The sequence below is a fragment of the Drosophila suzukii genome, chromosome 2R, assembly GCF_043229965.1.
Source record: "Drosophila suzukii chromosome 2R, CBGP_Dsuzu_IsoJpt1.0, whole genome shotgun sequence".
Lineage (NCBI taxonomy): Eukaryota > Metazoa > Arthropoda > Insecta > Diptera > Drosophilidae > Drosophila > Drosophila suzukii.
The window spans coordinates 11,313,983-11,329,694 of NC_092081.1; the positions used below are offsets into that span (position 1 = coordinate 11,313,983).

The 15,712-nt window shown below is 38.6% G+C and overlaps 1 protein-coding gene across 1 annotated transcript; it reads left to right on the forward strand.

Annotated features, from left to right (window-relative positions):
• Nucleotides 1-1,008: 1,008 nt before the first annotated feature.
• pyr (pyramus) lies at nucleotides 1,009-15,409 on the forward strand. Its single transcript, XM_065863137.2, has 4 exons — nucleotides 1,009-1,875; nucleotides 11,713-11,842; nucleotides 13,027-13,142; nucleotides 13,457-15,409. Exons 1-4 carry the CDS (start codon nucleotides 1,855-1,857, stop codon nucleotides 15,407-15,409), a joined length of 2,220 nt encoding a protein of 739 aa, XP_065719209.2. The 5' UTR covers nucleotides 1,009-1,854.
• The last annotated feature ends 303 nt before the right edge of the window (nucleotides 15,410-15,712 follow it).

Sequence of the window (15,712 nt, forward strand, 5' to 3'; positions counted from 1 at the left end):
ATTCTACACGGATAGAACAATTTAAATGGAAACTTAATATTGAAAATATAATGGATCAATAAGATCCCTAGAATCGTTTAGAATTTCCAAAAGATTGCCAAATTCCATTAGGTCATTTAAAGTATTAAAACAAACAAACATGAAATGTTCAGTAGATTAACTCTAAAAAAAAAAACTAAATAATAATAATAAATACTACAAGGGTAAGAAGTCAAAAGACATTTCGTATTCAAAAGGTAAGCAAAAAAACCATTATGTTATTACCGATTATTGGATCAAACACTGTAACAACTAATTATGTAAATATTAAATGACATTTTTTGTGGAAGCATATATGTATGTTTATCTATTTACAATTTTTATTATTTTAAAGAATAACTATTATCACGTAACTTTTTTTCATATAACTTGTCTGTTTGCATAGACATTTTTGTGATTTAGTTCAACAAGAATATTTTTGTAATATGTTTTTATGAAATAAAAATAAAAATAGGCTTATATTAAACATTCTTACCTATAGACATATTTAAAAAGGTTTTGTAATGCTAAATGGTTTAGTTAATACGATTTTATAAATGCACTGAAACAATAAAAATCACTAACTATGGAAATATGCTTATACATATATTGTAATATAGGTTTATGTATTATTATATTATATAGCTCTCGTAAGACAATTAAAATAGTACTTTGAATATTTTAGGGCGGAATTTCGATTCAATTCGGAAGAGCCTTTCGAGATCTCGACGTTCGAGAATATACTTCAGTGTTTTCTTCAACCAGTTACACACTTTCTTCTTTCAGAAATATAGATAATGAATTTTTGAAATATTTTGAATTACCATACACTTTTTTTGGCATTTGATTTTAATAATATTTTTTATTAATAATTATTTGTTATTATTATCAATTATGTTCGAGACCAACACGTTCGACGTAACTTGTTCGAACTGGTTCGAGCGAAACAGCGAACGAATGTATCTGAAAGATACGTTTAGTATTTCAGTTCAGTTTCTTTTCACCTTTCGTCGGTTAAAGATCGCTGACAGCGCAACCAACGGATAACCAAAGCCAATACCCAGCAACAAATGCCTTGGAAAATATTTTTGAAAAATTCCAAGTCACATTCCAAACCAACTAATTCAAACGAGCCTGATTAATTCGTTTCGATTAATTAGCCAGAGGTGAAAAGTGCATTGCGCGGCTACAGATACTGATTTTGTTTTAAAAATCGCACACCGAAAACCAGTTGAAAAAAATAAACACAGTTGAAATATATTTTCGAGTGCCCCAGTGCCAGTGCAAAAAAAGTTCACGCAAAATAAATCAAATTTTGTGCAACTCGAAAATACACAAAAGATATATTCGAATAAATAAATAAACAAAATATCGTGTCATTGTTGCGTCGCTGTTGACAGAAGTGCAATACAAGTATATAACCCAATAATAATATATATTTATTACTATCAATTACATATTGTTAATCAAAAGTAATAAAATACGCAAATCAAGGCGAAATATTGCATGCAGATAACAAAAAGTGCGGTTGACAAAATACAAATTGCAAGAATAACAAATAAAAAACAAAACTGAAAAACACGCCCGGATTTGATTGCATTTTTTTGCGGTGTAGTTGTAATTTTTGTTGACGCCGCAATTTCTGCCCAAAGTATCAGATTTATATTCGCCGTACATATTCGAGTTTATACGAATTCTGATTTCTGTATTTCCGCTCGGACTCCAAACTCAGCAGAAAACTAAAACTCTTTCGTCAGTCAAATGATAGACTTGCGACGATTCTACGCACAAACCCATGTTGGATTATAATTTATACCCTTAAATTTGGGGGCTACAATGCGGCCAGAAGTATACGATGTAAGTCTTGTGACTCAATATTTTGGGTTTTTCATCCTAATGATAATATTTTAGTTCTTAAAAAATACAATACGATAATCACATACTAAATTCGGGGAACTCTTTGGTAAATTTTTTATGACTATTCGCAAGAAACTTTTATAGTAACGATAAATTAATAAAAAAAATAGCCAAGCTAAAAAAGAAATCGCTTCATGGAAATAAGGCTCATTGGTTAAAGGTGCAAATTATCAAATTATATTATCAAATTTTTTTTATTAGGCCTTGTAAAGCTTTTTAAAAATTAGCTTTTCTTGTGTTTATTGTATTCCTAAAAAATCTTTGAAGTACTATTAATAATTCAATAAGTAACGAACAAAGGTTCGCAACAAGTAAATATTTTAAGAGTATTTCAAAATATCTGAAGATTGATATAATTGATGTTTTTTAAAATGTTTTCGGTTTAAAAAATCCGAATTTTTAGAGAAGTGTTGTATGGGTTTTGAATCCTTAATTTTATGTCGAACTGAAAACGGGCAAATCCCTAAACCACGTGCAAAGGGAAGAGAGATGAACACGCCATGCCCAAACCGAGAACCGATGGCAAACCATACGCAATCAAAGGAATAATCCGCAAATACCATGACCTGTGTTCCTCGCTCCCTTTACTTTTCGCACAATTCCCACACAAACACAGACGCAACTATAAAACTAATATATATAATAAATGGAGGGCTGTTTATCAGGCGCAACGCAATTTCACTTAAAAAACAATTTCCAAACACAGATCAAAAGCACAATTATATGTTCGAAACAAGAAATATGTACGAAATGTGCCAAAGACCAAGACTCGGTTGCATTTTCAGTTTCAGTTTCGATTTCTCGGTATGTGTTTCTGTTTCAGCTTCAGGTTCAGGTTCAGTTTCAGGTCCATAATTGCCGTTTATAACTTGTTATGGCACCAACACATGCAAACTGTCAGGATAAATCAGCTTGTGTGTATTCATACCCTGCCGCTGTGTGTGTACAACCCCTTTTTCGAAAAACTTTCGAGGGTTTGTGGCGTGTTCTGATCTCAGGACATTTACCTGAGTTATAAATCAATTGCGAACGCGCCAACCCTCGGTTAAAATCGCTTGCAAAAACTCGCAAGGAAAACTAAACCAAGCTAAAACCTTTAAATCCAACTAATTCAGAATAATTATTCCCCATCCTAATCACAGTCCACACACACCTTTTTCCGAATAATAAACAAGTTAAACTTTTCCAAAGGCAAACATTGCCACGCCCCATCAAAAATATTTTCGGAGAGAGACGATAAGAAACGCGTTTTTCTGTAAAAATAGACAATATTTGATTTGATAATTCGAATTTGTTCGCTTCTTTTATTAATTAAACGGAAATACGTTGAGATAACACCCGAGAACAGAATTTACGGGCTTGGCCTAAAATCGATTGATAAGCACGAACAGCAGCGGTATTTTCCAGGCCCAATTGAAGATCCATTAGGAGAAGATCACCGAATGGAGACACGCGAAAATGAACACATTAATCTACACCCTCGAGTGTTTTATGGAGATTTATGATTTTTCGGCACGAGGCACAAGCTCAATTGCCAAAACATCATAAATATATCTGTGACTTGGCACATATTTCTGTGCAGCTTTGATTAATGCAATCGAGGAACCCAGAAACCGAATCTCGCCTCATTTGCTACCGTTAATGGAGGCCACACAACCTTGGCCAAGTAAACTGCACTCTTTTCCATCATGACTTTTGAGAATATCAACAAGTTCATTGATACATATGTATATATACCTATATATATATTTCCCAGAATTCTATCAACCTGACTATGTTAATTACTATTAAAAATATTGAGTTATCATTAAACGTGTCCAGGGTAGGTTCATGTAAAGTATACTAAAGTTTGCGGGTATTAACAGACCAACAAAAGTTTGTTGGCGCCCAAAGCTGCTAAATGAAATGAATGTCACATCCAGGTTTATAATTAGGTTACGCGCGGATGGAAAAAGCTGTACACAGAGAGTGGGTTGGCGAAAAAGTGGCTTAAATAATTGGGTCCCCAAACATATATGACGCCACGACGAGAAATCGGAAATCAGTGCTAGGAAACGACCCCAAAAGGCACGTCCCTCGGTGCCCTGCTTTTCCATACAGAGATAACGACAATGATGTACGCCATATAGAGTATATCAAACGATTAGTCACATTGGCAGCTGGGATCAGGGGTTTATAAATACAAATCGCCGACGGCAAAGGCCGCGTCACAAAGTCGCGTCTGAATTCGTTTATTATTATTATCACCTTACAGCGTGAAGAATTCGGTTAAGGCATTCCGGACACACTTCTACCACCTGTGCGATTTGAATTCGTCCGGTTTGCGGCAGGTTAAACCTGAGAGGTTCTGGTGGAGTTCTCGATGCGATAAGCAGCCAGATATCTCGATTGGCTTTTTGGCGATCTTCGATTTGCAATCGAATTTTCGGTCTAGAAAGCTGAATGCCTTTATGGCCGGCTCAATGCCAGTGACTAAGTGGTCAAGATCTGGCCAAGTCAACCCCAACAATAATAATCCCCTGATCTGAGCCGACGGGCAAGTGCTCCCCGGTGGAAAATATAAAAGAAACGAGTTCCCCCCCTTATCTTATCAGCAAAGAACACGTTCAAACTATACGCCACGGCGTACTACGCGTACTACGACTATACATATATATTGGTCTATATCTACATATTTGTGTGTACTATATGTATGTGGACAAAATAATAACAATACGCCAAAAAAGAACCATGCGGCCGTCAAGTGTTTACTGTTTGTTTTGCTTTTTCGCATAGTACTAAAAGACCCTATCAGAAAAGCCCCACCCCCAAAGCTCGGCCCCTCGAAGGGCTCTATGAAATTTTACTACGCTTTGCGTTCGCTTTTACAACTCGATGAAGTTTTCCACGTTGATAAGTTCGCTTTCTATAAAGGGCAATTTGAAATATTTGCCAAGTGCGACAGAGAGGGCTGATTAATTGTTCGATTTAGGCCAAATATTTGCATTGGGCATTACGGCTGCACACCGATTGTCGTTGCACCTGACCCACAATGCTGGATATTGCTTGTTTTATTGGTGTTGTCATTGTTGGTATAGTGTTTCGTAAAGAAAAAAAAAACAACAAATACCACAAACACACCCACTTTTGGAGGTCCCACGAAAATGCATCAAAGATAAAACGCATCGATGGGAGATTTTGATGAATTAGAAAGTTAGTTTCTTTGAATAACTCCCCCCCCCCCCCCCCCCAAAAAAAAAGCCTAATCAGCTTAGCGATTGATTTATCTTTTCGGTTTTATTGTCTAGGTGATTTATTGGCAAGTCGGCTATCGACGGTTATCAGATATTTACAGTAATGTAAAACTGGCTTTTATAGAACCATAACGCTTGATAAGGTGCCCGATTTCGATATATCATTTCACCGTTTCCCTTTGAAACCATATCAAATGTATTTGCTTAGCCATTTAAGCCGGCAATTTAGACGGAATGGAAACCAAAACATGCGTTTTCCCCCCAGTTCAGGTGCAAGGCAATTATTATTTACTTCCAGAAAAAGGTGTCATATTTGAGTAGCCCGCGCACAAGTCCCTAGACAAACTCAATGGATGCACTTGCCATGTTTGCCTTAAACTCGCCATCGTCTCATCGATTTTGTCGCCATCGCCCCGTCTCTTTCCTTGGCCCGACACCCATCTCTTTCGCACTGTCTGCGAGCGGTGTTGACACTTTGGGAAAGTTGCTGAATGCTTAACAAAATATATTCGCTGCCACTTAAGTAGCCCGGACTTATCAAAAGGGCTGAGAGTAGCGCCGAGAGCCGAAAGCCGCTTATCACCTCCAAGGGTGCAGCTGTCCCGGTGGCTAAAATCGCATTAGATACAACCCCTCATTATATATAGTGGTATTATAGTGGTTATGGGACAAAAGGGGGTGGTCACACAGTGCAAAAAACATGCTATAATAAAACTCCCAATACAATATAAACAATTAAAGATCCAATCTCAAAAAGACTTTGGTTTGAGTTCCATTTAAAATCAGCTAATATCATATCAAACAAGGTTGTTAATAAGCTCACAATCTCACTACAATTACTTTTCTAGCTTTATAAAATTTTTTATTCCTGAGCTTCAACACATTTTCCCTCAGTGCATCTAAAGGTGAGAAGGGAGGCCTGCTAATGAGGCGAGATGTGTGTGGCGGCACGTCTAATTTTTCAGCATTCCAGCATTTTTCTGCCATCTTCCCCGCAGCCTTGACATCAAATGATTCGTTCTCCTATATAATATCTACTGAACAGTCTGAAAAACAACATTAGCTTATCGCTGGGGTACACTGAACTCTCACGGATTCCCGTTCCCATTTTGCCGCATTGTGGTGGTGGTGCTCCCTATTCTATTTTATTTGGGGCGTTGCTTTGGTGGCTACAAGTTCAAGAGGTTTTTGGTTGAGAGTGGGAAGTAAAAGGGAGATGGATGGGAAAGAGCCCTCTTGGTGCCAAAAGTATGCAAAGCTTTTTGGCTTGGTTGGACAAATCTTAGGTCTTAACTTTTAATTAAAGAAGTCTGGAAAGTGGCCAAGAAAATTTACATAAGTTACTTAGAAATATTTAGGAAAAATTCAGTGATTTCTTAGGGAATTTAAAACTTAAAGGTAATGCTTTTAAGATATATATTTAACAACCCACTTTGTTTTAATAATTTATTATTACTGCTTATTATTCTAGGATTGTTTTTCTTTTTATATGTGACATTTTCTGCCAACTTGTTTGTATTATGCACCCCAACTCTTGCCGGCTCTTGATCACATTTGCATATTGTTCTAAATCTCAAGTCGCATTGAAATACTTCACATTCCCAATCTGAAACTGAATTTGTATCCGAATCCAATTGCAACTCCCACTGCCTGTTGCAGTTGCAAATGCATTCGCTGCTGTGCACATTATACATATAAATATTGTCGCATAATGCCCACCAGCTCGGCGCCCTGCTGCAAAAACAATGGCAAAACACAAAACTGGCAACTGTCAAAGTCAGTTGAGTACTTGTGCACACATAGGGTATGTGTGTATCCATCCCTTTCAGTTGGGAACTTCATTAAGTCGGGACAGAGTAAATACGTAAAAAGTTGCAGTTGCAGCCGGAGAATATCGGGGGGTTTCGAGGGATTCCGAGGGGTTTCCACGGGGGTTCCGAGGGATGAGGCTTAGGGTTGCTCGGCGAAAAGCGCAAGGTGGATGATGTAAGAGTATTAAGTAACATTCAGTTCCCTGCAAGCCACCCCTTAAAACAAAAGGAAAAAATTGCATTAAGTGCAGCCGGGCAGGCCAAAAAAAAAAAATAAAGAAGTAAAAAAATATATATAATATGGGGTGGCCCTCATCATCATCATCATGGTCATTACAATCACAATCAGAATTATACGCACAATTGACAGCATAAAATTTCACACCAGAACACGTGGCAGTTGACAGGGTAAATCGGGCAGTTACAGGACCTTAATTATATGATGGATTACCCACAACTCCCCAGAACACGTGTCCGCAATCAGAGTTCAATGCTATCACTTTCCTCGCCGACTATCTGACTGAATCTTTCTGCCAATTCATTTTTCTGTCCAAATACTTTAGGACCTAATCTAATCGGCTGAGCATTCCGTAGATGCCGTATTCATTTTGTTTAAATACATATATAGTAAGTACAAACGAAGTACACGAAGTACAATTATGCGGCTATATATTGTGAGTTGGAAGCAACAAGTGTTAAAGTCCAGATGCCAACACGTGCCCCGTTCTCGAGAGAGTCGGAGATTTGAGGCCCAAACTAGTTTGCATTCGATTCCAATCGAATCGTATTGGAAAAGACCTGGTGCTTAGCATATTATCGATCGATGCGATCGGGGCAAAAACACTTGGAGTTTAATTTTAATTTTAATTTCCAGATTTATATGTAGTCGGCCGTAGCACAATCGAGTGGACAAACTAATTAAAGGCCTGAAAATGTCGCCAGCGATTAGATTGCACATTTCAAATGTGGTCGCTGTGACGTACAGATAGATGATATTACGAAAGGAGGTTCCACTGTTTCCTCAGACTTTGTGAATGAAAGCTTCCTCGTTCGGGTGGTCCCGGTCCCAAAAAAAAATAAAATGTGAGCACGTAGCGAAAGGAAAACTTCTCAATCCAAAACTATATGTACATATCCATATCTATTCAGTATTCAGGGCACATTTGAGGTGCAGGGCCCTACGATATTGCGTAAGCCAGACCAAGGAAACTGGGGACTCAGCAGAAACCCTTCTTCTGGCTCCGTTCTGGGCTCCTGTCTGCATACCAAATAAGGTAATTATGAGTCGCAGAAGCGAACAAAAGTAAAGCACAGACAGAGGCGACTGGCCATAGAAGCGATATCGAGTTACATACATGGGAACCACTTGTACACAGGGAAAAATAATAATTAGAACGGGAAAAGTCTCATCAACATAGATAGTATATGTGTATATATTTTTAAAAACCTTAAAGTCCAGCTAAAAAATCATTTCATCATTTATTGAAAATTATATCAGCAAAATTAACGCCAAATATAATTATTTAAATGGATAAGACATTATCAACATAGAAAGTATATTTTTAAAACCCAATAATTTCATCATTCATTGAAAGTGTTATCAACAAAATTATTTGATGTATGACATCTAAGCATTATCATTTTTCATACCTAAAAATATAACTACATAAGTATGAAATGTAATTACAACCTTTATATTTGTTGGAAATTTTTCTGCCTGTATTGGGGACTTGGGCCTTTTGTCTGGTCTTAGAGAACTCCTGAACTTTGGAAGTTTTGGTTTCAATTTTATTTTATGTTTTTTTTTGTTGTGCGGTTACCAGCCCCCAAAAAGTGCCTTTCTTTTTGTTTAACTACCTAAGCTAACTGAAATTTCGTAAACTAATCCTATTGATCTCTCAGCAGTAGCTTCACCATTCGCTGGAAAAGCGGTGAAATAATTTACACAGAACGCAAACTAAGCATAAATTGAAAAAGCTTCAAGTCGATTTAATTGCATGCCAAGCTGGTACGGCAAAAAAAAAAAATAATACAAAACGTTTGAAAAAATGTTGTTCTTTCGGCGGGAATTGTGAAATTTCATTTAGAATGCCCGTGTGTGTTTGCACATTTCAAATGAACTTTATTGTCTGCTGTGAAATTGAAAAATGATAAAAATCGCACGCCACCAGGCATTTGATTTGGCAGAGTTTTTTTTATATTTCTTTCTTTTTTTTCGGGACTGCCCACTGAGAGGGTTAGGGATTCGGATTTGAGACCAAAGGCTCTGCAAAATCGCCTCCTTCTGGGGCTGTTTTAACTTTTGACTCTCGGTCGCTGCATATTGATTTCTCGAGCTTGATTCTTTGCGTTTTCACTTTTCAAGCGCAGAACAGAGAGACCTTCGTCTCAAGAAACTACCCTTCTGGCTCTTGAGTTCTTGAGTTCTTGTACGCTGGTTTTCTTTTTTTTATTTTTTTGTAGTTCAGTTCAGTTCAGTTCAGTGCTAAGCTGAAATCAATGACCTTTTGGGCCCGGGGATTAGTTGGTCGTGAAACAGAATATGCAGTGCGGAAAGTACAACAAAATATGGCAAGACTTGTTCGCCTGAATCGATAAAATAAAAGAAAGGCAAAACAAAATATATATATATGAAGCACATTTTTCTCTGGCGTTTTCCGAGTGGCCACTTGTGGTCACTTGTGATGGGGTGACATTGAGCCAGAGGCACTTTAAGGGCTCTCCATGGAAATCCGATGGATACGTGTCGTGTATTTTATTTAAATATATTTTTAGAGATCTCACGATCGGCCGTAAAATGACTTAATTGTTGTTTAAGACGGAAGTTCATCTCGAATGATGAGACAAAAACAAAACGAATAAAGTTGAAAACAAATCAATAAAACCAATAATAATCATTAATAATAATCTGTAAGATTTATGCAAATGTTTCTCCTTTGAATCACACTCAACTCTTTATTTATAGTGGCTAGCGTAATTTTGTTGTTAATACAAAAATACTATTGATACTATTGTATACAGTATATACTCATTTCGTTTATTTTTCGCCTACTTGCAGGTTACTACAGTTCACGCTGCCCAATGTCAGGACTTTTATATTTATACTGATGGTGAGTTTTTGTCCCACCGTGACTACTAAATCTTTATGCTAAGAGACGATTAGCATTTTAACGACCTACGTAATTGAAAAACTTGTCGTATTTATGGGCTTTGGACTGTTTTTGTGGCGAAATCCGTCGAACTAGCATAATTTACTATTTCCCAAGAATACTTTGGCTAAAGCCTTGTTCCAGTTTTTGGCTTTTGGCTGGGCAAAAACCATCTGGAAATCTTCAGTCTCAATCGAAAGCTGCCTTGCTTTCAACACACTCTGAATAATTATCTTGAGAAATGTCAAAATATTTTTATACGTTCGAAAGATTGAGTGTGTGCAATCGAAATTGGAGTGGGGGGGCGAAGCAATTCGGAGTTTTGATATGGGGAGCGTGTGTACATTGGAGTGGCTCTCGGTTTTGTGGGGTCTCTCCACTTGAGGCGGCCCATAAAAAATAATTATAATTATTATTATGATTATGATTGTTACACATACAAGCTGGGGAACGTCATTGAACTATGGAAAAGGTCGCACGGCATTCTCTATTTTTTTCTGTTTTTTTTTTTTTTAGAGAAGTGCAAACAGAAGGCCTTACTCTCCTTCCATCCATCTTTTTTGGAAAACTGACATTGTGTCAACGTCAACTTGAAGTTGGAAAATATGAAAAATGTCAACAACTTGGGAAACTCGAATCGATTGGTTAAGCTGCGATAAATCGATTGGCACGCGTCGATCTCCGTGCTTAGGTCAATTTGTTTTCGATTGTGCATACAAACCCATCGCTTACCCACCCGAAAGCCCAGTTAAGACCTCTGCTAAAGTCCAGCGTTATTTTTGGCTATTCCCCCATAAATAGCTAACAATGCTTACTGGTCGTCTTTGGTGCCGTGTGGTGAATAGGCCTCATGAACATTATTAAACGATATGATGTATGAGTCTGGTCGGATCTAAGCCCCGATAAATACTCGATTTGCACTCGCCACGCCTATTATATGTCATATGTCTTTCCCATTTGCTTGTTTTGCTTATTTGCATATTTTCTTTATCATAGAATAATTGCGATACCATTCGAGTAGTGGGTCGAAATTTGTCTGTTCAAAGGTCGTAAACGTGCCATTGATGGTGGGCATGAGACATACACGTGTCAGGTGGTGAAATATAGTTATAGAAGCTCAACTTCCGTCAGGTGATTTCTAGAAAAAATTAAATTTTAAAATCCAAGCCATATCGAGTTAGTTACAGTATCATTCTTGCAAATTCCCAAGCAATTAAATTTCGTAATAGGACATTTATCGGCAACTTGCTCTGGCAATTTAAATGCATGGGAACCCGCTTCCCAACGCAGTTATCCGACTATCTGCAGAATGTCAAAGCTTAGGACAACATATCCCATTGAGAAACCAATTACCTGGACTACCATAACACGCCTAATGGCCAGTTGGCCAGTGGGCTCAACTTTGACCATAAAAATTTTCGTGTCGCATGTGCGGGGCGGTGTAATAAAAAGCTCATCGTATTAATGGAAATTTATGGGGCAAAAAAGGGTTGCGTTGGGGCAGGATTAGTCGCCAGATGTGGCCGTAATGCAGATGAATCGACCATTAATTCGAGGTTCTCTATCTCTTCCTCTTTATTCCAGGTTGTGGTTGCTATTGTGAGGCCAGCATGCGCCGCGAAAAATGTTTTAACCCTCAGCAAACACAGCGAACTTGCGCTGCACATCAATTCGCACGGCAAAGTGACCGCCGAAAACATATTGCGAACATATCGTAAGTATATCCTATACTATATCATATATATATACCATATATCACCAAGAAAATAAAGCATACCGATCTGGAAACCAACCGAGACAGCTCTTACTCACGCAACTCGCGTTTATCAATTACCATTGGCATTTAAATTAAATTGGCATTTATAAAAGTATTGCTATAGATGCGTATGTCCGCAGATAAAGACAGGCCCCCTTAAAGTAAACCAATACAAAATTGTATTTTTAAAATATTAAATAATATTCAAAATGTTACTGTAAAACAGCTAAAATAATTTAAGAAAATATTTTAAATTTTAATATTGTTATACCTTTATTCCCCTTAAATAAGTCGAAGCTAGCCAATTGGGCCTGTAGCAATATTTTGAACTCTGTCTGGGTCTGGGTCTTCGTCTGTGGCTGTGCATATTGTGTGCTTAATTAAATTATTGGTAATTTAATATTTGATTGATGTTATGAACCGCGCCGAACGGCGCCCATTGCGGTTTCGTCTTGTTTTGTTTGTCCGGCCGCTCTTAATTTATTCGGAATTCATTTGCTGCGGTTTCCAAGCCTCTGCTCTGGAGTTCTGAAGTTCAGGAGCAGCCCTCGTTTCATTGTGGGTTGATGGCTGAGCGAAAGTGACAAGATCAGGCGCCGCCTTGCGTCACTGATAAGTCGAAAGGGATTTTTACCGATCAGCCGCCTAATGCGTAAATTAATGCCCAATTCAATAAAAACGGAAACAGAATTGTCAGCTCGGCATTTTTTATCTTATCGGTACGCAGGTGCTACTGGGGCAATTTGATCGATTTGATGGCTCTTCGAAGGTCTTCCCCCGAGACCCAAATCCAATAGTCTAACCCCACTGAAATCGATCGGAAATTATCGGGCTTAGGTGTATTTCAGGGTTAAACCCTTGCGTTAAGAAAGAGTGAAAGAGTTCAACGACTCAGCGCCAGTAATTGGCTGGCTCGATTTACTGATTCCATCAAATGTTCCACAAAGACCCATAGTTTCACAGGTTCTAATCAAATACCCCTTCATAACTTTATCAAAAACCTTTCAATTAATTGGGTTATCTGTATGCGCTTCAAGTGGATCCAGTTCCAGTTCCATTAAATATTTACACAATAGCCGTTGCTCGTTTGTTTGCCAATAATTAATTAAATTTTGGATTTTGCCATGTCTCTGTATTTATAGAATACTTCACGATGGAAGCTGTCAACGATGTGTTCAGCCTGGATTTCAAAATCACCATCTATTCGGCGGATGTAGACTACTTTCTGTGCTTCCATCAAGGCAGACTGGTTGGAAAGGTGAGTTTTCTTAGATATTAGTCAGGGAAATTGTTATATATTATGGATAAAGCCGTAATATAAATTCATATGTATACCCAAGGTTTTGATAACTAGTAAAAACAATTTATCTAGACTTATATTCTATAAAAATGTATGTTACATTTTGATAAATTTAAAAGTCTGTAAAATAAAATATTAAACTAGAAGACTTTTATACTTTTTTTTTTATACAAAGTATTAAAAATTCCATAATTCAGACCATTACCCCTTAAAAATATGCGTTTAAAGCCGTACTAAGTTCCTTCTTCCTTCTTTTTTTTGGCTTATTTTAGAAAAACGCCACAAAGGACTGTCACTTTAAAGAGGGTATATTTATGGGCAATCATCACTTTACCAGCGCCTACAATCCAAAGCTGCGAGTGGGTTTCAAGGGAAACTTTAAGCCAATTGGCTTGAACGATTTCGCCAAGCCGAAAGTGATGAAGAAGGCCATATTATATTTCTTTCCTGTTAGTGAGGAGAGATTTAACTCACATTTGGCTGAAGTTTTGAGAAGCACTACCACTACCACTACCACAACAACAACAACTACATCAACCACAACCACAACAACAACAACACCACCCAGTACTAAGAAAATCAGCTCCACAACAACAACAACAACAGCAAGCCCAGTGGCGGTCACAAAACGAACGCGTTCAAAGTCGCGTCGCCCAACAAGTATTAATAGCGATAGTAGCAACAGCAATATCCCCGAAAAGATCAGCAACAGTAATAGCCTTAAGACCCACAACCAAGCCAATAGCAACAACAACAACAATGAGCTGGACCTGCAGCAGCAACAGGTGATCCTGCAAAGGAATCGCAAGCAACATCGCCGCCAGAGGTTGCAACAAAAGAGGCAGCAACAGTTGCAACATCGCCGTCGCCATCGGCAATACGGCACAGTGGGTGTGATGGCCCAACCACAGCCCAAAAATCTAGTGGTCCGTCATCATCACAATAATGCCACCATAATGGAGCGACGTCGACGACGCCGCTTGGAGCGGCAGCAACACAAGTTGCAGCGTGAGTTGTGGGAGCAGGAGCAGCGGGAGGCGGGCGAAAAGGAGCGGGAACGCGAGCGGGTGGAGCACCTGCCCAAGGCCACCTCCTCGGCCTCGTCCTCCTCCTCCTCCTCCTCGTCGACGGTCACCTCAACGGCCCTGACAGCCACGGCCGCCTCGTTGGCACCCAGCGCCTTCAATCTGGTGGCCATTATGGCCGCAAGTCGTCGCAAGCGTGACAGGCGAAAACGTTCCGCCGGTGCAACAGGTGGCGGTGCCACAGGTGGCGCGGGCACAGCGAGGGGCGGCAACAGCGGCAACAGTCCGCCCGATGCTGATATGCAACTGGTGGAGCTACCCTCGCAGCGATTGCAACAGCAGGATGACCACCATCCACAAAATGAATACTCAAAACCCTATGTTAATAGTAACTTAAACTTAAACTTAAATGTAAACCAACTAATTGATAGTAGTAGTAGCGCTAATGTTAATCATGCAATACCTGCCTTGCCAAAAAACTACAACTACTTGTACAGTAACGAGCATTATAATTTGAATACTAAAAGTAGCACGACTGATTCTAGTAGTTTAGACGATAGCACTAAGTTCGATAGTCCAAATAGCCATAGCCATAGCCATAGCCCTAGCAATAGCCATAGCCACAGCGCGTTCAATCAGAATATTGACAATAATCTTAAGCAATTAAACGATCGAATTGACCATGTTTCAACCGAAAATCAAGTTGAGACATCAGTGACCGAAGAAGGTGACACAGAGACAGTTACTACCGAAACTGTTGTGCAGAATCGCAATCATATTGATGCTAATAATATAATCGACGATAGCTATCCGAACGACGAGGAGCACGAAGAGCTGATTCTAAAGAAACTTCTTCGTGGCCTCCACAAGCTGCAACAGCAACATGTGCAGCAGCAACACCAGCAGCAGCAACAGCACCAGCAACAACCTAATATTGATAACCCTAACGAAAATATTAATGTTGTTAACGATAATCAGAATCATAATGATGATAATGGGCTGCTGACAAATAATAACCATAATAGTAATTACAATGAGCAATTTGCGAATGACGATGAAACGATACGAATTCAAAATAATAAATATGAAACACATATAGTACAATACAAACATGCGGTAGTTATTTGGAAAATAGTGGGGGGTTTTTGGCAATTTTTTTCTGCATTTTTAGCAAAGGTTTTGGATGGAGGAGAGTCCTGAGACTATCATGCAATGGAACCCTTTAAAACAGCGCTCGGCTGGCAATACAATGATATTATCATTTATCTCTTATCTACCTATGGAGCAGCTTACCGTTGTACCACCCTCTGTTCTACACTGTTTGTGTGGCGGCAGAGATCGAGCAGACAAATTTCATATGTGAAGTGGACCGCTGTCTAAAACATTCCAGAAAAATATGGCCGATTCTAAATGTAATATATGGGATGTCAAATATCTTGACTATCTTTATATACTGAAAATCTTTAAAACATGGGGTCTACGGTAACTGAGTTAAGATACAAG